Here is a 23,547-nt window from a genome sequence, read left to right as displayed (position 1 = left end):
AAGCCAACAGAAGAATTCTGGTTCCTCAATACCTATAGTGTATTAAATTCTGCAGTACTTTTCAATGCCACTGAGTCAGGTAAATACAAATCTAACTTTCTCTGACTGGCACCCAGATGAGGAAAAGGTTTTTATGTTGAATCATAGCAAAGGTTAAAGGTGGATGAGTTTCTTCCAACTTTAACAATAAGACACAAGTCAACTCATTTTCTTCTCCAAGGTACCACCCAAGTAACATAACACATATAAAGTAATTTAAGAAACACAAAACACATTCTGAAGATGTACAGACACCACTACATCTGTCTTAGTATTCTAGTGGAGGGTATATATTTTTCCTGATAAAGAAGAAATTGGTAAATCCTGGAAAAAAGTTGTCTGAAATCATAGAATCATAAAATCATAGAATAGGCTGGGTTGGAAGGGACCTCAGAGATCATCGAGTCCAACCCTTGATCAACTACCGCCACAGTCACTAGACCATGGCACTGAGTGCCATATCGAGTCGCTTTTTAAATGCCTCCAGGGACGAAGAGTCCACCACCACCCCAGGCAGCCCGTTCCAATGTCTGATCACCCTTTCCGTGAAAAAAATTCTTTCTAATATCCAATCTGAACTTCCCCCGGCACAATTTAAGACCCTGCCCTCTTGTCTTACTGAGAGTTGCCTGGGAAAAGAGCCCAACCCCCGCCTGGCTCCATCCTCCTTTCAGGGAGTTGTAGAGAGCAATGAGGTCTCCCCTGAGCCTCCTCTTCTTCAGGCTGAACAGCCCCAGCTCCCTCAGCCTCTCCTCATAGGATCTGTGTTCGAGTCCCTTCACCAGCCTGGCTGCCCTCCTTTGGACCTGTTCCAGGACCTCAATATCCTTCTTGAACTGAGGGGCCCAGAACTGAACACAGTACTCAAGGTGTGAATCATGTCTTAATATGTTTACTTAAAATATATTCCCATAAGGAGCACTAAATATGGTTCTAACATGCATAAAATGCTACGGTCATACTGCAAAATTCTGGGTAATTTAATAATGCCTGATGCACCTTACATCATGATGCAATAATATGCTGTTAAGTAAGTCACATTAGCTTCACAGCAATAGCAGAGCTGATGGCTATTGAAGGGAAAATGGTGTTAGCAGTATTACTGGAAACACTGATGAGACTGGCTTTCTAGTGGCTTTTTCCTCTATCTGAAAAATAAAGATTCTAAAGAAACCTTATTTACTAACAATATGCACAAAGCAGTAGATAATAATAGCAGCAGAAACAAGTTAAAAATCCATGTGCTGCTACTAAATATATATCATATACATAGTATCTTATGAATTGTTCATTTGATTCATACACCTACAGTTCATATCAAATAAATAGTAGCATATGTATATATTTTAGTAAATATTTTATCCAGTATTATACATAGTTTTACATAGACTTATTTTTTAGTAGATATAATCCATAGCTCCTTCCAGCATTCATGTACTCTACAGATACGCCATTAATTCATTTTTCTTCTAAATCAGTTTTATATTTAGTGTCCCATCATCATATAGAATATATAGGTTAGAGAGAAAAATAAATTAAGATACATCTCTTTATAGAAAGGTTACACTTTAAACTGAGTGTGGTGAATGCCTCTTAAAGCTCTAGTCTAACATCCTTTACATTTGGCACTTGATTTTAGCTCCTTTCTCACACATGGGATAGTAAGCAGACATGAAATTATGAAAGGAGGGTACCTGTGTTATCTCCACATATCAAAAAAGCCATAACATCTATCTTTCATGCAAGATAATTCAGAATCAAAACAGAAATTAAGGGGACAGCCACAGATAATTTAGTATCTTCAGCCTACTGATGCCAGTGGGGAGGGAGAGGCTTCGCCAGGCACAGAAGAACAGACACTGTTAGGCTAAAGAAGAATCCCCCCTCTCTCTGCCAATCAGCTGGGGCACTTAAAGGCTCCTGGGGATGAAGTTAGCTTCTGTGGAGACCCACAGAAACAATTAGAAGAATTAGGCTAACAGCTACACATGTATTGCACATTTATCTCAATTTCACTTTGAAAACAGTGCAGATTCCTGTCTTTCTCAGAGCTCAGACCTGTCAAAGCAATGTGCAGCGACAGCTGGGTACCGTCTTGATGACACTGGAAATGGGAGTCATGCATCCAATATATGAAGTCTGATCTCATTTCTTTTACATAAGCTACAGTTTTCAGTATTGGATTACACAAATGTGAAGAAAACTCTTTTTATTAACAAGCAGCTTTCTGAAAACTTCATTTATATCAGATTTAAGATTTGTGAAAAGATGCCCTTCCCAAATCTGCAGCTACACACTCAACAGGAATGGGGGAGCCCCCACAAAACTCACAAAGGACTCTCCTCCCTCCAATTCAAGGTCACAAATACAGACATTGTGTCAAGCCATGTAGCAATACATTTCATTGATAGCAAAATACAGATTTTAATCAACTCTTCATGAGCCTCAATTTATTATCTTACCCATCAACTTAGTCTATATACTCTACCAAACATTAGAGAGGGGGGAAAAAATAGTAAGGGAAAGGTGCAGAATGAAGTGAAGACACAAGGAGAAAGAATACACACTAAATACAAATTAAGAGAAAAACAGGGAGATTATTCAGAACTTGATTGCGAAGTACAAGACAAACACAGGTTCTAATGTAGCAGACAAACATACACCATTAACCTTATTAATATTAGCTCTAAAAATTATCTAGAAACACAGCTTAAGACAATGCAACTACCATATTCAAAATTGTTATTTGCCTGTAACAGTCCCAGTGGAAAATGGTAAACCCTAGGGTGATCCTTTTTGGCTTGCTTAATAAACCTGATGGACACAAACTCAAACCCTGCCCTTGTTCTTTGCTAAAATAGTCATAAATTAGCCATATTTATAGTCTTGTGACTGAATATAAGAATCACCTTTCTTTACCAAAGTCACTTAGATTTCAAGCTACATTGAAAATCAATCACACTTAAACTCTTACAGCCTAAATATAAAGCCTGCAGGTAGCTCAGTCCCTTCAAATCCCTGTTTAGATCATTTTCAGTAAAGGATGGAAGTGATAGATAGTAAGTGTGCTAAGCATTGCAATTTAGAACAGTCTTGAGAAGTATCATTCCAGTCCTCTAAACTTAACAGGAAGTAAAAATCAAACCTCATCACCCACCCACACCAGGTTATTAATACCATTTACAGCACTGACACATGAAAAGAACTTTGCTTTAAGAAGAACAGAGAGAGTAAGAGAGCATTTGGAGAAGACAGAGATTTTCAGTTCATGTGTATCCAGTAAGACCCCCTACAAGTGGCTTCTGCCATTCTTGTAATTTCAGAAACCTCACATAGTCTTTGAAAACTCATTGATCAGAGAGTGCAGAGACTAATAAGGAAAGAGGTTGATAGGTTTGTTTCCAGGAGGAACAAAAGCAGTGGCCTATAATTCCTCCACACTTTTTTTTTTTTGTGCTTTGGTTTGATTTTCTGTGGGTTTTTTTCAAGTACTGGAAGAAACAGAGTGCAAAACAGAAGATAATGAAGAAGTGATACGGATTCAGCTGGAATAAAATATGCAAAACCCATCTTACTTATTCCTCTGACAGCACAAGAGGTGTTTTAACAAGGCTTTAACTACATTTACATTTCACAGGTGAACTAAAGAGCCATGGACATCTATAACTGCTGCTGAATACACAGAATAGCTTTTTAAAAAACAGTAGCCAGGAGTTCATGACCAACACTGGGTAAATATATTAACTGAAGCTATGCAGGCATCTGTTTTGGGCATCATTCCACCTCATAATTAGTGACTTGGATGAAAAATGAAGACCACGTTTACAAAATTCAAAAAGCAAATAATGCAGAAGGATCTGCAACTGCAGTGCAATTGGAACTGGAAACTGCACTGACAACTTTAGAGAGGGTAGAAGCCATGTGTTAAAAAGTAAATACATTTTACACACGGAACATGTAAACTTAAAATACAGGCTGAAGAATGGCAAGTTGGCCAGCATTGCCATAAGAAGCTATTGGAACCACCACCAATTGAACAAGTATCAAAGATTGGATATTTGTTATAAAAAAGGCAAATACTGCATGACAAAATACCAACATTGTCAGAATCATAGAATTAGCCGGGTTGGAAGGGACCTCAGAGATCATCTAGTCCAACCCTTGACCCACCGGAGCAGTTGCTAGACCATGGCACTGAGTGCCACATCCAGTCTTTTTTTAAATGTTTCCAGGGACGGAGAATCTACCACCTCACCGGGCAGTCCATTCCATAGCCTGATCACCCTCTCCGTGAAGAAATTCTTTCTAATATCTAACCTAAACCTCCCCTGGCACAACTTAAGACCATGCCCTCTTGTCTTGTTGAAGGTCGTCTGTGAAAAGAGTCCAGTTCCCACCTCGCTACAGCCTCCTTTCAGGTAGTTGTAGAGAGCAATGAGGTCTCCCCTGAGCCTCCTCTTCTTCAGGCTGAACAGCCCCAGCTCTCTCAGCCTCTCCTCATAGGGCCTGTGCTCGAGTCCCTTCACCAGACTGGTTGCCCTCCTTTGGACCTGTTCCAGGACCTCTACATCCTTCTTAAACTGAGGGGCCCAGAACTGGACACAGTACTCAAGGTGTGGCCTCACCAGGGCTGAGTACAGGGGCAGAATCACCTCCCTGGACCTGCTGGTGACGCTGTTTCTGATACAGGCCAGGATGCCATTGGCCTTCTTGGCCACCTGGGCACACTGCTGGCTCCTGTTCAGCTTCCTGTCAATCCAGACTCCCAGGTCCCTTTCTGCCTGGCTGCTCTCAGCCACTCTGTCCCCAGCCTGTAGCGCTGCATGGGGTGAATCCAGGAAATTTATCTTTGACATAACATTAAGGCCTGAGGTGAGGTCCTTTACCCAAATTAAATCCCTGGAATTTCCCAGGGTTGTGAAACTACTGGAGAACACCTAGGTCAAAACATAAGCTTTTCTACCACAATTTCAACCCAAGAGTGACGCTGCTACATACCTGCTATCAAAAATATACCTGCACTATACACACCACTGTAAAATTAACTCCATTTATCTTTTCTAAGGACTTATCTTAATCACCTACTGGATTTCCAGCCTCTATAGGCTTAAAAGAATATAGGATCTTTTCTCTGTCCACTGACTGTAAGACAAAAGTTAGATGCTTTAATTACAAAGATTACTTAGATACAGCATCAGAGAATATTTTTAAGAAAAAGTACATTTAAGTAATGGAAACCAAAACCATTGTTTTCTATTACCCTGAATACAAACCCAAAAGATATTTACCTAAAATAACCTTTTTTCCCATATCCTATAAATGGTTGAGAATGAAACTGTAGGAGGGGAAATAGTAGGAAGCATATCAAAAGAATAAATAGAATTAGATGTTAACAGAAACAATTAAGATTATGGCTTTAAAGTAGCTACATGTAAAAATATTAAATGGCTCTAGACATAAACAATTAGGAGATATAAAAATATTTTTCTCAGTGAGAAGCCAAGCAGCAGAAATTTCACTCATTACCACAAAGCAAAACAGAATTTTATGCAAAGTTAATAGAAACCCATTTTCTGATATAGAACATTAACTTAATGAAAGAGTAACATGGAAATTAATTTGCTTCCAAACTAATGTAAAGCTTAAAATATGGATATTTAAATACAGTACACATGGAGTTATTTGAACAATAGTAACAACAGTAATACAATGTTTGCCTGTCTAGACTGGCAAGAATGTGAAGCCCATAGCTTGAACTTCAGGAGGTTTGCTGTGAGAATGTTACTGAAAGCTCAGCTTTAGTTACAAATAGACCTTTGTTTGTAACATCTGTGTTGCAGAGAACTAGTAAGGGGAAGTCGTATTAGGACTGCATTGCCACATGGTGCTGCCCATTCATACTTCACAACCTTCTAGTTAAAAGACTCTGAAAATATCAGCCCAGAGCAAATAGTCTACTTGAAGTAAAACTTAAAAATATTCAAGCATGACAAATCAATTTCTCAGAATTAAAACATAATATATTAGTCATTTAATTTTTTGTAAACAAATACTGGGTGTAATCAACGGGTAATTATACTTTTTAAACATTCAAACTTCCTGTACAGTCAAAACAGACTTTTAAACAATAATCAGAACATTCTTAATGTGGTTCATTAGAAATAACATGGAAGAAATCTTAAGTCTAAAAATGAAGATTTAAAGACATAGAAACAAAGTCTTCTTAGTTGAAAAGCACATAATCAAAACCACAAAACAATACAGTATTACACAGGATAACCTAATAGTAAAAAATTGAAGGTTTAGTACACTGGATTCCTTTAAAATCCACGTGAACTTCTCCACTAGGAGTAATAGCTAACTAATGAACTACATTCTGCAATTACTGTTTGTTTGTGGGTCATTTTGCCAAATTATGTCACAGACTAATAGTGATACATAATGAGTACTGGTCTGCAATTCTTTTTGTAGACTCAGAGAGGAACAAATAGCTGCAAAGGGTAAGAAAACTCAATTCACAGTGATCTTTAGGAAACATGCAATACACAAGACTGAAAATACATTGCTCAGTATATTCAGACTACTAACATTCTCCCTTCTATTAACACAGGATTTCACCTTCATGATCTACAGAACCAGGTCCACTTGCACATAGCAAGTGTCTCCTTTAACTGCAGGGTGATTTGACCATGCATAAGCCAGAAAATGTATTCTGCAAATTCTGGAACACATTCTATTTTATTATGTTTGGCAGCCTGGTACATTCGAGTAACTTAAGCTACATTCTAGTTTAGATTATTCCATTTGCTTTGAATCATCATTATACTTACTTGACAGCCTGGTATCCCCGTATCTCTGCCATACAATGGAAATGGACCTCTATCAGAGGTTTTTCCTGTGAAAGAAACACATTTGAAATTAGGTTCATTTTGAAATCAGCTACACATCTGCATCAATTATCCTTATATATGCAATTCAGAAAATCTGTTGACATCACAGTAAATTTATAAAAATTACATTGCATGAATAAAAGTTGGCTTTTTACATTTAGCACTCTCAAACAGAGCACTCTCTAAGAGATGACACTTCATCTAGTGCCAGTTCTTATGTACCATCAGTAAAAATAATTGGTTTTTACTGTTATAAAATATCACTACCATTATGTTTAAATAGAAAGAGCAAAGGTCCAGCTTCATTTCAGTTACCAGTGACCAAAGGCAGAGACACTTTCTGACATTTCTCCTTCCTACATTAACCTAACACATAACTGGTATTATCTTAGGTGCTGAATATACTAAACAGTGAAATAAACCCAGAAAAAACACATGAAAATTGAACAAAAACTTCAGCTCAAAACAACATGAAAACCTACATCAAACAGTGAATGATCACAGTGAATGATTCAGCTCTTGACACTCATCCCTTAAATCCTTAAAAATCCTTTTGTTTCACGTACATCCCAGTCAGGTACAAAACTCAAGCAATTTAACTGGTCCAGACAGCAGAACAGACTCCTCTGCCATATATGCAATATTTTGCTGTAGGAAGAAAAGACTCAATATAGCTCCTTGTGCCGAGTGGCTGCTCTCTGATGTTGCTATCTGAAGTCACAAGACATTGGCAGATGTTTGTTAATTCCAGGAAAACTACTTAGTGCTTAATTTGTTGGCTATGCCACCAAACTGGCATGTGTGTATATTAAAGCTCAGTTCAGACATTTATCCATCAAGACTTCTTTAAAAATCTTGAACAGAAGACTCTGCTGAACAATGAATATCAAGAATCAGACAGCTGTCAGGAAAGTGTGTAACAGAAGACACCCAGTGCATCTGCCTGACCTAATTAGGACAGTTAGGAGTAAGAAACATCCCATAACATCACTCAGAACACTAAGAAACGAAACCTCAATAGCTATCTATGTGAAAAATCCTTTTGCCCAACTAGGCATTCACTTTTCTAAACAATGTGTGTGTCATCCAATCCTTATGAGAAGAAAAAGTAGCCTTCCTTACACATTTCCATTTCAGTGATAAATAGCTCCAAGCTATTGCAATCACACTCCCTACACCAGGGCTCCCCGTTGCTTTTCCTGATCTTCTCTCTTACTACCAAAAAATCCATAAATGTGATCATAAATGAGGAAAAATTAAAATATGCTCTATTGTTCACTTTAAAAGTGCAGCTTAGGTAAGCAGAGAGGAAGAGAAAGTTTCAATTTTTTTGAACAACATCTCTGCAAGATTACAATCTTGGTAACTCCAGGTATTCTGGTAAACAATAGTTTAGTGGGAAAATGGCAGCTCTGCTGTAACAAAGGAAGGAAAAAAGTTAGCATTTTTCTGCTGAAGCAATTTGCCTCTAACAACTACTGGGCACTGAGCAAATAAAATACCTAGCATGCAAAATTATATGTAGTAGGATGAATCATGCTGTTCATATTAAACCAGAGTCAGCATTTTCTTTCCAGAAAATGAGAATCTTGTACCACATGATAAACAACTTCAACTGAAGTATGCAGTATTCCAGGCAGGCTTTAAAACAAATGTTTGTCTGAAAGCCAATTACAGAGAGTGGAAAAATTATGACTTAAATTATTGTTTGTGTAGCAAGCAAGGAATTGTTAGATAAGAATGCATATAATCATGTTATTTAAATGTTATCACTTTAAAAGTTTGGTGGGTTCATACTAAAGGAAAAAGCTGACTAGAATAGCATAGCCCAGTCTATACTAAATTTGGTTCTAAGAAATGATCAAGAAAAGTAAAGGCTGCCTGATGATGCACTGCCTAAACATTTATCAAGAATTAGAGCTGGAGCACATTACCACTTAACCCACGTTCAGATGGCTAAGATTTTCAACAAAGGGTTTGGAAAGTGATCTAGGATCAAGCACCTTTCCCAGAGAGGTCCTCCCAAACATATTCCCAGTGCAAGTACTTAGACATGACTCTTAAACCTGCAGTTGTGTCACAGTGTTAAAGGTACACAATTTTAAACAACACCAACAAAGAGGCACACCCTACAAGAACACGTTTTCCTATTGTTGGTTTTGCCTTGCACTGTGCAACCTGTTGTCCCTTATGCAGGACTGGAGCACCACACTGATAAAGCAGGATAGGAAAGAGAAGTTGAGCTGTCTGGGGCAAAGCCCTGCTTATGTTCAAGAGAGAAGAGGAAGGACTCCATCAACAGTACCTGCAGCTTCACTGTTACTGCATCAAAAAGGTTTCCCAGCATCTTGCTGTCTGGCACTATCACAGAATGGGTTTACTCTACAGGCAATGGAAGAGCTGAAGAATATTGACTACAAATTGCCAGTGGTCATTCCAGCACAGCTCAGCTGCCCCAGACTGGGCACGTTGCTATTCTCACTACCTAAAGCCTTGTAAGCTCAACATCACAGGTAATACTGATTTACCATAAGATAAGAGAAAACGCATAGCAACTACTCCACGTAGTAAGTCAACTACTTGAAATGTAAGTAATGGCAGGTTCGAGAAGATGTGTTCCTCATTGGCTTAACCAAGAGGCAGGTCCCATACATAACCTCTGATCAATGCATGGGCAGTCCCTGCCATCCAGTGCAGTTCAAACAACCTCCTAACTCACATGCTTCAAAATTACATTTGTCAATTTAGAAGTAAAATCTACCTTGCTTACATCATGGTAAACTTCTCTCCAGGTCACCTATTGATGGATCTATATCCCAGGCTTTTGTTCTCCAAACAGATTTGAACTAAAGCAATGGACATCTAAAAATAACTGAGTTGCTAACATACAGGAATAGTAAATCTGCACAGATCAACTCACAAGGCATTTGAATAAATTGGAATGAGTTTGCTTTGGTTTTTTGGGGTTTTTGTTTTGGTTTTTTCTGTAAATTTTACTTGTTTATATCAACAAAAACTTCAGCGATCTAATCCCTACCTAACAGGCTTAAAGCCCATGGAGTTAAAAAAACAAAACAAAACAATAACAACTAAGAAAATCCCACTAAGCATTTTGACAAGTATTTTCTAACTTCATAAAATTAAAATCTTGACACTTTCCACACCAATTCAAATACTAATAAGCATTTAGTAAATAATCATTTTTCTCTTGCAGTCGCTTGTCTAAATGCAATATGCTCACAACTTAATATAGCTTTTGAATCCCACACAAGGAATTGTGTTCCATAATAAATCTATCTGTATAACAGCTGTGCAGCCTAAATACTCTTACCACAGAATGAACTGAAACAGCAAGATGCAAAGTGATAGTGAGCTGAAAGCAGCACTGCAGTACCTCAGTTGAGGACTAATTCAGTGACTGTGCTATAAATGCCTGCCAGTAGTGAAGCCACCTTTCCCCACTGCTTCAAGATATTGTTTGCTTTATGAACGGATAACAGAACACACCCCTCCAAAAAATGACTTCAATTCCCACCAAATTAACCTTTTGCAGACTAAAGATCTTTCTATGCATTGCTAAGAATTTAATTGGTTGGTAAGGTGGAAAGCAGCAACATTTTTTAATGAAGCAACATTTATCATCCAGTATGAACACCACAGTGACCACAGCTGGCAGCTGCTCTGTTTGTCAGACATGAAGTATGTCTGCCCCATTTGTACAGAGAATCATCTTTCAGCAACTCTTGAAGCATGTTTCTACAGTACCTAATCACCATTTCATCACTGATAATACTGTAAACTGGTCACAGCAAATAGCCTTCACAAAAGTCAGTTTGTAACAGAACATCATTGATACCTTTGAGCATTTTTAAAAAAGGTTATTAAGCTGGTGTTGTCAGATTTGGGTACAAATCAGTTTTTATACTCCACATCCAGTAACAAAGTATACAGCAAAAAAGGTCATGTCTGTTACCCACAAAATTAATACATTCAAACCATTTTTCATATGCTGATCTAGTACAAGAAGGAACAAGCTGCCAGAGCTTACTGACAAGTGCATACAGATGATGGAAGAACAACATGCACATAAAGTAAAGGTTTTTCTACAACTCTTTTTATCACTTTCCAACTGACCACAAAGTAGGAAGAAAACATGTAAATTTTATAAAATAACATCCTTGTTGCCTCCAGTACAGGCCCATTCTTTGTTCTTTCTAGACGTTGTTGGTGTTAGAAATTCTAATTGAGCAATTATTCTATATAGTAAGAATTTTTTTTTTTTTTTTTTTTTAAAAGCACAAGATCAGCTCTGCTCCTAGGATACGGTGTGCTGCTGCTTTCTTAGAGGCAAGACTGACTGACACATTCAGCCATAAAAGTTTTACTGCTTATCTAGACATTTCCCACAGCACTGAAGGAATCTCCTCTTCTACTGCTATATAAGCCTTCTCATTAATAGGGACCATCACAGTTTTAATCTCCATCTTGTACCTACAATTTTATCTCTAATATTTTAAAGGTACATAATACACACATGCATACATTGTGGATACATAAATATATTACACACATTTTTCATTATAATACTCGTGACCCAAACTCACAGAAATGTAATGAGATCTAAAGCAACACAATTTGAAGAAACTGCTTTAAAAAATGACCTCCTATTCTCTTCACAACAATTTAAGTGTTATTGGCTAACGGGTGCCAAGCAAGCTGCTGACTACACTGAGGGTGTTTGACAAGCCAGTGCCAACAAGTGCAGCTGCTGGACTTGCAGCTCCCTCCTCCTGCTCATCCCAAGCCAAATTACTCACTCGGCTATGAACAACGAAGCAGCAACCAAGGAGAATGCCAAGTGCTAGTGAGATTAGTGATAAACTACTGGATTCTTACAGAGGTCAATGATTAGCAGGTCTCCAGTCCTAATCACTTTCCTAACCTAGCCTTTATCTCATCACACCTCCATCTTAGCTCAGTCCTCTTCTGACTGCATGCAGCTCCACAATCAATAACTCTCCAAGTCCTGCAAACTCTTGCACACTGGTTTACCTTTTAATAAAGCACTCAAAGCTATATAGTATGAACTGTAAGTGAACTCCTAATACAAATTTTAAGACTTTAGGTTAATAAGTAATTCATACATAAAAATCACATTACTGGAGAGTTTTGTAATAAAGTAACAGAAATTAAAAACCAATCATATTTAACCAGGCATGCCATGCCCAAGTGATGACCAGTCTATACAAGTAATCATAAGAACATTGGTCTATGTGTTCTTGAAGAATAAATAAGGAAATGGTATGCACAGACTGTGGCTGGTGGAAAAAGTACATTATTTTAATTTTTTTCCCCTCAAATGGTGACATTTTCTAAAACCCATTTTCCCAGATGGGAGAAGAAAACATTTAGCAAAGCTTGGTTATGATACTACAGATTTACCCTCTACTCCTTTCTTTGATCAACATTTTGAAAGACAGTGATCCTACAGAAACACTCATAATAATCTGCAAGAAGCAAATGTTTAGGATTGTGAATGATGTTTATGGGATTCTGTTGTCCAGTCTCAGGTCTGCCAGAAATCTCCTAGGATTGTCTATGCCATAAATTCTCATTTGTAACATAGTATTATATTCCTGTTATCTAGTTCTATTACTTATTTGGAGCAAGAACTGTTTGTCATATATAAATGATTGAACATGTGGGAATTCTGAAGATGGAATTACCTGGAATCTATTTTCCATTATAACTCTTGCAATTTAAAAACAAAGCTTTAGACACCAAATCCTAAATTACTGCTTTCAATGACACTTGGATAGATCATCTAGAATTTTTTTTTTCCATTGTGCCTTCCAAAGATTAGAAAAGTTCAGAACCTCTTTTATACTTACAGCTGTGGGGGCATTTGCAGATGTCTTTCACTGTAAGAATTCTATTGATCTAACTGACCAAGCTATGAATCTCAGAGTACATTTATTAAGACATTAAACATAGAAGTCAAGGGACTTTAACCCAATATTTTAAAAGGAAATAATGTCAGTGTGTGAAGTGGCACTAAAGAACGTGCTTCTCAAAGACATGTCTTTGACACTTTCATCCCATTGATTTGTAAGTGCTTCTAAGAAAAGATGGAATATTTTGTCAGCTTGCAGAGCACTGCACAGATCTTGTGCTATAAAAACAATTTATTCATGCTCTTATGTACTACAAATACACAGAAGGTAAGGGTGGACTAAATTCCACATTATATTTGGATTGACCCTATGAACTTGTAATTTATATGCCCATGACAAACTGAGAACATTTCTATTCCTTCAGTGGCTGATCCATGAAGTCTCCTTCCTCAGACCTATCCCTATTTCTCCATTTACCAGGCATTTATTGTGCTAACTAACAAATAAAATATTTGCAAGGCTAAGAGGGACTAAAGTCTTTGACAGGAAGATGCACATAAGTAACTGAAGGCAAGGGGAAAAGAGGAAGCACAAACCTCCTAAATGAAGAAAGAACTTTCTTTTCCTCCCTGCACCCAAACATATTTTGGCAAGTCTCTGCAAACCAAATAATTCTTGAATAGCTGTTTGGTGTATTTAGTTTCAGTTCTCTACTGCTGTGTCTATCCTAGGCTAACCTTACCATAAATAATGTTGCTCTCTATTAACCTGTTCATGTGTGACATGCACAGATAAAACATCAGCAGGAGAAACACACTAGAAATTACTGTACAAAAAATATACTAAACACTAAAAAAATCAGAGCTGTACAATATCCAGAAGATAATGATAAAATCAAATATGCACATGGACACACACGTTCCACACTGGTAACAAGAAGGCATTTTATCACGTGCACTTATCCACCTCACCTACCCACCCTAAATATTTCTAGAGTATCCAAGTGTCTTCACTTTGTCTATTAAAAGATTTCTCCCTTTGCAACCTTCCTCATCTCATTTGCAAGGGATTCAGTTAAATTTTTCAAGCAACTAACAAAGTTGCTACTTACAACTAACTTGAAAAACATTCCTTGCTCTCCTGGTGTGGAATTTTTCCCAGATTGAAGGATAAAAATTACTCAGCTTCTATCAGTGACTTTGAACATCAAGTACGTTCTTAAGTCTGAAGTCAAGAAGATTTTATAATTAGAAATGAATAGAGAATCCACATTTTACAACAAAGTGCTACACCTGCTTCCAATTAAATTATTATTTTGGCAACACTACTTAATACAAATTGCTGAATTACTTTATATATATATATATAAAATATAAAAATTCTTAAAAGTCACTTCTGTAGGCATCTACATCTCTGCTCACCATGTCAGATTTAGTAATTCTCATAAAACTTCAAGTCAGCTTTGTCTACAAAGATTTCTCCCCATTCTCTATATAAACACAGGTGCAAACATGACCACCTTCCTTAAGGCAACTGGCAAACACACAACATTACTCTTGTACAAAAGTTCTGACCATTCTTAATTCGGATTACTGGTTTATCCAAGCTCCTCCTTTCAAAGGCAATGCAGCCATCCCAATTGCACAGAAAAGTTTACATAACAAGTGTTCCCAAACTGTGACCTCCAGCATATCAGAAGCTGCTAGTTTGGAGAGGAAAAAAAAAAAACCAAAACAAAAACCAACCAAACAAACAAAAAACCCAAACACACAAAAAAAAACCAAACACACAAAAAACTACCAAAAAACAAACAAAAAACCAGAGAAATAAACAACAAAACCAACCAAAAAAACCCAAACAAGAACCACAAACAAAGAAAGCCTAACACTGAACACCCATCAGATGCTAAAACAGATTTCAGAAGAAAAGAGAGTAATATGTTAAGTCTTTTCCCAGTATTGCTGCTTCAAGAGAACAATTTCAACAGGCACTGCAGAGTTATCAGATTATTTGTTAACCCTCACTATACAATGACTGAAAGCAGCAATCTTCTGCTTGGGGCCTGAAACCCTCTCCCTAACTATTGTTATGCACTATATTCAAGACCACCAAGCCAAAAGAAGGTGAAACAAAACCCCAAAAAGAATAGTCAGATAGTCTAGATTCATACCAAGCACCCAAAATGCTGTGAGCTTAAAGCAGGTGCTCTTATTTCAGTATAAAACCAGTATTTACAGTAAGTCCAGAAATGGAACCCAGTCCTGCCCTGCAGCACTGGAGGAAACTGCACAGGGGACCATCCCTGGGTGGCAGAAAGGCAAACTGGGACTGGAGCTACACAGAGAATGAACTTCTAACTATCCACTAAAAAGCAAATGAAAAAAACATAGAACTCTCCTCATCTGTAGTCACCCCACATCCCTATACATTTATGAAAGCATGGGTAATTTACTTCCAAGGCAGCTGAAGGATGAACAGTGGGTTTTTTTAAGTAATTTCCAAAAAAACCCCAAAAGCCCACACCACAGTTGCGAAGGAAAACTTGCGTTGGCTGTTTATTTTGGGAGGTGAGACAAGTGGCATCCTTGATAGAGAAAAATCATAACAGTTGTGGGAAAGTGACTGAAGAAATGTTAACAGTAACATCCCAGGTCCAGACTTAGTCAAAGTGAACATAAGTCTCAAATTTAAAACCACCAAGGAACATGGTGTGCTGTTCAATCAACTAAGGGATAAAACAAAAATACTACCTTTCTGCTTGGCTACCCAGAGATATCACCAGGCTGCTTTAAATGACATAAGGCAGATAAGGAAAACAATTTTCCTCAGCATGTTGAGAACAAAAGGAATACTCATGGCAATATCAATAATTATTTTATGTAAAAGAAAACATGAATAAGGATGATTAAATTATTTGCTATTTCAACAGCAAGGAGAATGTGCTAACACTGATGTACCAACAGGTAAAGATAACCTGACTCCAAAAGTATTTAAAACATTTTTTTCAAATTATATATAAACCAAGAGATTCTCAAATATTAACACCAATTTTCACTTAGGTTTGGACTTCTCAGGAACCACAAGATCTCTGGAAGAAATTTATTTTCTAAAATATTTAAAATACATAAATAGGGTTACCCAAACAATTTATTCCTCTGATAGCAAATCATAGATAATGAAATAATCAAAATGGAATTTTATTAATACAGGATTAGATAGGTTAATGATAATGCTAGTCAGCCTGCACTTGTGGGGTAGGTGTCTTTTTACACTGTAAACTGGCAAAGTACACTATCAAAGTAGTTGAATTTTGTAAGGTATACGCTTGATACAATAAAATTTTGACAAAAAACATGTTACTTTTTAAAAGAAAACAAAGAAATAATAATAATAATAATAATAATAATAATAATAATAATAATAATAATAATAATAATGCATTAAGGGAGCAAAAGCCGGGCACCAGACAAGGTTTTAAAATTCAACTCTAAACAGGGGATCATCACTGAATATTTTTCAGTGATATCAACATGACCCAAACATGTCTCAAACCTCACTCCTATATTTACTTTTTATTTTTGTGAATCATCACCCAGATAATCTAAATATGTTACTGGAAATTCAGAGCTTGGTGGCATATTGAAACAACTGAAGACAGGGCACTGATCTGGAGTGCTGAGCTGCATGTAAGGAAGCCAAGATACCTTTTGATCCAGTGAAGTGCAAAAAGATTCCTGCAGGACTGAGAGAAGACCCTTACGGCCTCCTGTTCTTGAACTGGATTTATCCTGGGTGGGAGAGAGGCAGCTATGGAAACATTATGTGGTCCACTATTATCCTTCCTGCTGACCTGCCTCTGCAAGAGGCACACCAGCTTTCACAAATCCCACAGGGAATATCCCTTGGAATTGAACAGTAGAGCCCAAGCGTCTGCTCTGGGTAAGGGACATGTGATGATGGTACTCAAAGGCGCTGTAAAGTGAAAATCTTCATTCTAAGCCTGAATAGTATTAAAGAGTGAAAGTAAAAACCACATGAGTTTTGTATCTTTTTATCTGTTTTACCTGCTTGTACTTCATTTCCCTGCACTACAGAAGGGGAACTCTGGAGCATGCTTATTATTATAGAGGCCTTTCATATACAAACTAGGATTAATTTCAAAGACACTTTCCCATTTCATATCTAGCCCTTATCTCTGCTGTAAGCTCTCAGCTACACTTTACTCCTTGATATCAGTCATAAACACTTATAAAAAAGGCCTTTCTTGATCCTGCTCTCTTGAGTTACTCATCTGTCAGCATCTCAAGCACCTATTTTACTTCTCATGCAGTTGCATTTTAACAAAATACATGTTTTCCTCAATCTCCCTGCATCTATAATTTTGTCATGAAGAACTATCCAGTGTGTATGGAACCTGTCCTGCCAAATGTCTGCAAGTGATAGCCTGGGGGGCAAGACAATGAGCACCTTAAAAAAACTTGTATGGGAGCTTGGGAGGTGCAGTTAGCACACTTGAAGACATGACCATAATCCAAATGAGTGCAGACAATCCAGAGGACCGGGCTAACAGGAACCTTATAAAATTGACCCATAATCCATGTGAAGACCTGCACCTGAGACTGACTAACCCCTTCCAATGGTGCAGGTTGGGGACCAAGTCCACTGAGAAGGACCTGTGGTCTTGACAGGCAAGCTGCAGGTGAGACAGCAGGTGGAAGAGACTGATTATCCAGATTTACTCAGCACTCATTTCACCATAGGTAAAATAGCACATACAATTTAGAATCCAGTTTTAAAAAAAAAAAAAAAGCAAAAAACCCCAAAACTGAAACAAGCTACACAGCCCCAAACAAAAACTAACCAACACTAAGCTAAGTAATACAGCCTACAGGAAGATTCCCACCGCTTGCATTGGACACGGAAGGAGACCTCAGTCTGATGGATCCCTTCTTTTTAACTAGTACCTCATTCATTACAGAATCCTGGATTCTGCAATTAGCAATTTCCCCCTCCAGTATCCCATCACTCATGAAAAATCACTTGTGCTCCTCCAATTTCTTTTCTCAGCTTCCTTTTTTTTCCATAGTGGCACAATGACTTGATATATCTACTGGTGCATTGGTCTTTCTCTGCCTCTTCCACTCAGATCTCATACTTATTTTTCCCTGCAATATCAAAATTACAGTGGCACAAACAAATTTAAGCTTTACAGTTCAACTGAATTAACTCCCTTCTTATTCTTTACATCCTGTCTTTGTACAAATGTTCATGCATTTAGAAAAAACTCCTGCACTACTCCATATCATGCCTGTGAGAGCATTATCTTGGATACCTCCTCACTGCAATGAGTTCTATGATTTTCCCTGTGTCACATGAAACTGTAAATGATACTGCACGATGACCAAAACTGTTCTGTTTTAAACAAGACATTTGAAGAAAGGTAATAACAAGTATTAAGACTGCTACTGAAATGCCTGGATCTCTACATTTTTAGATTAAAAATTTCACAGTAAAGCACTGAGTCAATGTACGAGTTCTGAGTTACTGTTGTATCTGAAAACTCTCACTACTTCCATGCTAATTTAATTCAATTCACACGTTCACTCTAATAGAAAAACAAAGTAGTACTGAGGTGATTTAAATTGCTACACTCTTACTTTTAGGGTTATATTCACAAAGTCTATTTTAAGAACTACTTTGGAAGCAACTGATGTTTTATGCAGTGAACTGCTATTTTCCCAGATGAATAGAATATCCATTCTTCGGCTCACAGTTTCCATGACACTAAAAACAAAACATTCACGGGCAGCAACTCAGTGTTTGATGGTAAATGCAGCTGCAGCTCACAAACTCACAGTGTACCTCGGCCTCGGCTGAATACAGGCGCTGTATTTCCCCAACGCAATTTCATTGTTTTACAGACAAGCCCTTTCTTGCCAAACTCAAACATTTCATACCCTGCTGGTGTTCTGTCTTGAAATGAAGTTATTCAATCCTGCAACTAATGATGCTAATGTGAAGTCTTCCAAATGACAGAACAAAGTACATATCCAGAAGCAAGGCTTTGGTAACAGTAGCATTTGAAGAAATTTTAGGCCAAAGAATTCCAAACTTTGCTCCCTGTTACAATTCCAACCAGCTTGTTGTAAGTGAGCTGTTGAAGAAAAATATTACAGGGACCATTTTAAAACTGAAGAAAGTCATACAGCACTTCAGAGACAGGGAACAGCTCTCGGCTTTCAGTGCTGCTTCTCTCCCCAAGAGGATCATGAAGGTGTGTACCTCTTCTTAGGATGAAAGAAATCATCAAAGATGGTGGTCTGCTTTAGGAGAAGATGCAAGTCTCCTATTAGCTAATAATTAAATCCTGCCACATATTAGCCAGCTTTTCATCTGTTTGAGATTCAGTTTAAGTACACAGTCTCTCACCTTCTCGCACTGGTCAGCACAGCACTGTTACATACACCTTGACTTAATCACATCAGCCTCATCCTAAAAGCTACATTGAAAACAGGACCTAAACACCACTCTGCACTGATTAGACATGTTTTAGGTACCAATTCAGTAAAGCAACTGAACACACATGTACTTACAAGCATACGAATGAACTAAGACTGCTCATATAAACTATATGCTTAGAATATTGCTGGCCTGCTGACTGATTACAGAGATATCAGATCTAGAAGGGTGCATCACCTCAGTCTACTTTTAATGTAATTTTTAAGAAATTCAGTAAAAATATCTGCAAATATTGAAAATGTCAATAATGATCAATTTGCAACTTAAGGGCTATTTTAAGCTAGAAACTACTGTCTTTAAATCATACAGACTGAAATCCATTTCTGCTGTTACCATAAAATGGAGCAGCTATACACCCTTCTCCAGGTAAAGCAGCAAAGTCTTGACTCACAACATGCACGTGTTTAAGCACAAGAAGGGAAACACATCCATGTTCAACTGCTGAAGTATTCTGAAAACAGCTTTCTAAGGGAAGTCTGAAATGGAGGAGAGCTGGTGGCACATCTTCACCTCTCTCAGGAATTCCTCTTGCTCTGTAGCTATTGCAGCCTCTCCTGCCTCTGCTGCCACCAAGCCCTGCTCTGCTGCCAGCTGCTGCTGTGCCGAGAGCTCCCTCTCCTGTTTCACAGCACTCCAACCACGCTGAAGCCTGAGCTGCCCACATATCCAGCAATCAATGTATCTGGCCTTGTAAGAAACGTCTCCACCATGACAAAAATAATCACATGCGAAAAACACCCTAATTGCATTTCCTTTTACCAAAATGGAACAAGACTCCTCTTCCAACCAAGTCCCTTTAAAATACAGCTCAAGAAAAAACATTAATTCAAAGACTGTCGAAATATTTATTATTAAACTAGCAAAATAAAAAATTTAAATCATTGCTTTTTACATCCAAACCACTGACTTAAATTGAGAATCAGCAGACCAGTCAGGATCAAAGTGTGTTACAGCAGCTTACTATCAAGAGGCCAGTGGAATTCTCTTTCAAGCATTACTCAATAAATTTCTATTGATGGCCTTTCTACTGACAGCCTACTGGACTTTTATAACACCCTTACACTAAGCCATTAACAAGACTGGATCATCAGTGTGCTCCCCACAGGCCACTACAGATTACAAGATCAGAAAAAAAGTAAAGCCTGCTTTTGTAGCTTTTCCAGGAGCTGATAAAAAACACACACACTTAGTGCCAATGCAGCACTTACATATTCACAGAATACTATTAACTGAAGTGTAATCTGTGGTGCAGGCAGTCCCCACTGTAACCTAGGAAGAACATCCATATAATCTGCAAACACTGCCTTGCAGAAGTTCCTTGGTGGAGCAGTAAATGCCAGCACAGGACATAAAGGCAATCTTCAAAAGTTCTGTTTTATTAAGTGTTTGTTGAGGTTTTGACTCCTGTTTCCTTTCCGAAGCCAAAAAAGGAGACAAGAAACCCAGAAGCTTGTAGAAATAGTTAAATCTCTTTACAGTTCTTGGAAAGAATTTTCTTATCTGCAGGTTTAAATTCTTCAAGTTTATTGCCACAGTGGTGCACATTTCCCTATCCTAATGTTTCCCAAACACTGGATTGAAGAGATCCACCAGCTGATTGGCATACTAGATATGATGCTTTCTTCCTCTACTTCAAATACAGAGCAAGCTTTATTTAAAATCTTAGATATAATCATGTCTCTTCCTGTGACTGTCTTTTTGCAGCTGCAGTGGCAGGAGGAAATAAGGGACTTCACAACAGGAATACAAGCAACAGTGTCCTCAAGTCCATAGTAAATTCCCACCTGGCTGTGATTATCACACCTACAGTTTGGTATGCAGGGGGAAGATGAATGAACCCGGAGAAACTTTTAAAAGTGTAATGTGCAGCATGAAAACCTAAAGGAAACCCTGTATCTTGTGCTAACACAAATTCTTCATAGGTCAATAGCCAGTGAACCTTTTTATTACTCCCTTCACAAAAGCAGATTCTTTTTAAATGTTTGTTTTCTGAAACTTTGGATTATGATTAGAGATACTGAATTGGGACATCAGCCTATGAAGTCAGCAATGGGGAAGGTAGACTGGACAGACAAACAGTATCTATTACAATCACAACCAGTATCCCTCTTCTCCAACCATGAACCACATAATTTACATATGCTTGGGTACTTCAAGAGCTAATTCTAAAAAACTAACCAATTCATATCCATGTGAGAGTGGTTCAAAGAAAAAAATAATTTGGACAACAAAGGTTAAGATTTCCCTAGTCTCAAAAAAGAAATGTTTTAAAAAGACTCTCCTAAACAGCTATCTGAAAGTTATCTGTTTTTCAGATAGCAAAGCACCTGATTTTATTTGGAGTATAACTCAATCACAAGTGCACAGGAACGCTGAAGCCATCTCATGAAGCTCTATTTGAAATCCTAAATATGGATTTATGGCCCTGATCCTTCAAACAGCTACATATGTGCTTAACAGGATTATGCGTGCTTAAAGTCTCTTAGATGTAGAAGTATTTGTAAAATTAGGACTTACCTTGGGCACGCAGATCGTTCAGTAGCAGGCAATAGATTTATGCTGACTTTTGTTGCACTCTAAGACATATGGATACTTCGTATCAAGCAACAACAGAAGTAAACAAACTAAACTATTTGGGCACTATTTTCCTTCCTTTTATTACATAAAGCTTTTAAGGTAGGGTTTTTTTTCCCTAAAAGAAAACAGGGTACCATCAAAGCATTACCAAGCCACCAGAATGCTAATTAAGTGGTCATTTTGCTTATGGCAAAACCAGGCCATTAAAATTAAGTAACAATCAGAGATTTGTTTCAAATAGCCTTTTTTTGCACTATCCTAGGGTATGATGTATTTTTATAACTGCAGTTACACTCAAATATTGTGAAAAGTGAAACCAATTGAGATATTATTTGAAATAAAATCTTGTATGTGTATATAAGTAATAACACTTCCCTTACGTTTCAGCGTATCCAAAACAGCTCATCAGCCACATACATGCACGGTTCCACTAAGAATTTTCTTCCCTGAATAAGACCCATTCTTTGTTTACTACTTTTTAATTCTTTTTTTAAAAGTCTTTTTTTTTTCCAATTACAGGCAGGAAATAAAAAGAAATGCAACTCTTTTATGTAAAGTAAATCCATCTGGATGTTTGCTGCATCCTATATTATAAACTTGTGATCCCCAACCAGAATGAGTTATAGTGAAGCTGCAGGCAAAATTGTCTCCATATACCACAATCCATTATCCCTGTCAAGTTAATGTTCCATGTTGAGCCATATGGCATGGGTACACACTCAACAAAGGAAATTCCTTAAACTTGTTATAATCAGCACTTACAGTCATCCAAAAAAACTGACATAAACAGCTTTATTGTGTTTTGTGCGTTTCAGTTGATGTCCATGACAAAAAGAGGAAGCTTCAGGGGAAAAAAAAAAGGGGGAGGGAGTAAACTTGCGATAATAAAAAGGGAGGGGGGGAGACAGAGAGAGCAAGACTGTACATTTCATAATTACACAACATTTTCCTTAGCAAGTGATTTTCAATTACAATAAAGCTCAAGCCTCCTGACACTGATACACCCTGCCAGATTAACAAAGAAAAAAAAAAAAATCCACTAAAAAACCCCACAGCGATGCCTCATTTTCATTTCACATAAGAAATCCTCTATTTTCAAAGATCCTCAATTTAAAAAAAAGAACAACATATAATTTTTAGTTTCCCTGACTTAGTAGAGGTTTGCTTTCAGTTATTGTATAATTACCAAGAATTTAACAGTCCTTCATTAACAATGCAGTAATTTAAGTAAAATATCTTTCTGTGCATTAAGGGTAGGTCACAGATGAATTAAGAACTCCCAGAAGCCTCTGCTACCTGGCACAACCCATCACATCAAGCCTAAGTCAAGGTACAAGTAGAGCAGAACTTCATTCCAGCCCCCGCAGTGACAACAATAAAACGCTGAGAAAACACACTATCAAATACTGAACTCAGCATCAATTTCTGTTAATTACAGCCTTGTCAGCAACGTGATTATTCAAACAGCTCATGCAAATGTTAATGAGTCCTTATTTGCATATTTATTTTTTCCTTTGTTGAAATGTCATTGATTATTACATTCTACAATGATGAATGCTGCTGATGATGTGCTCTGATATGTAATTAGTCATTAAGTGGAATGAATAGATCAATTATGGAAAAGGAGT

The 23,547-nt window shown here is 37.5% G+C and overlaps 1 protein-coding gene across 8 annotated transcripts in view; it reads right to left on the bottom strand.

Annotated features, from left to right (window-relative positions):
* The window catches only part of TCF12 (transcription factor 12), a 168,873-nt gene that overhangs the window by 66,542 nt on the left and 78,784 nt on the right, over positions 1-23,547 (bottom strand). For all 8 annotated transcript variants that reach the window (XM_030457257.1, XM_030457256.1, XM_030457255.1 and 5 more), the window contains one exon: positions 6,870-6,934. In XM_030457257.1, coding sequence (XP_030313117.1) covers positions 6,870-6,934 — 65 coding nt within the window. The remainder of the gene's footprint in view (positions 1-6,869; positions 6,935-23,547) is intronic.

Source organism: Calypte anna, chromosome 10 (genome assembly GCF_003957555.1).
Source record: "Calypte anna isolate BGI_N300 chromosome 10, bCalAnn1_v1.p, whole genome shotgun sequence".
Taxonomy (NCBI): Eukaryota; Metazoa; Chordata; class Aves; order Apodiformes; family Trochilidae; genus Calypte; species Calypte anna.
Note: the sequence above shows the minus strand (reverse complement) of the source record. Positions and strands in the feature narration are given on the sequence as shown.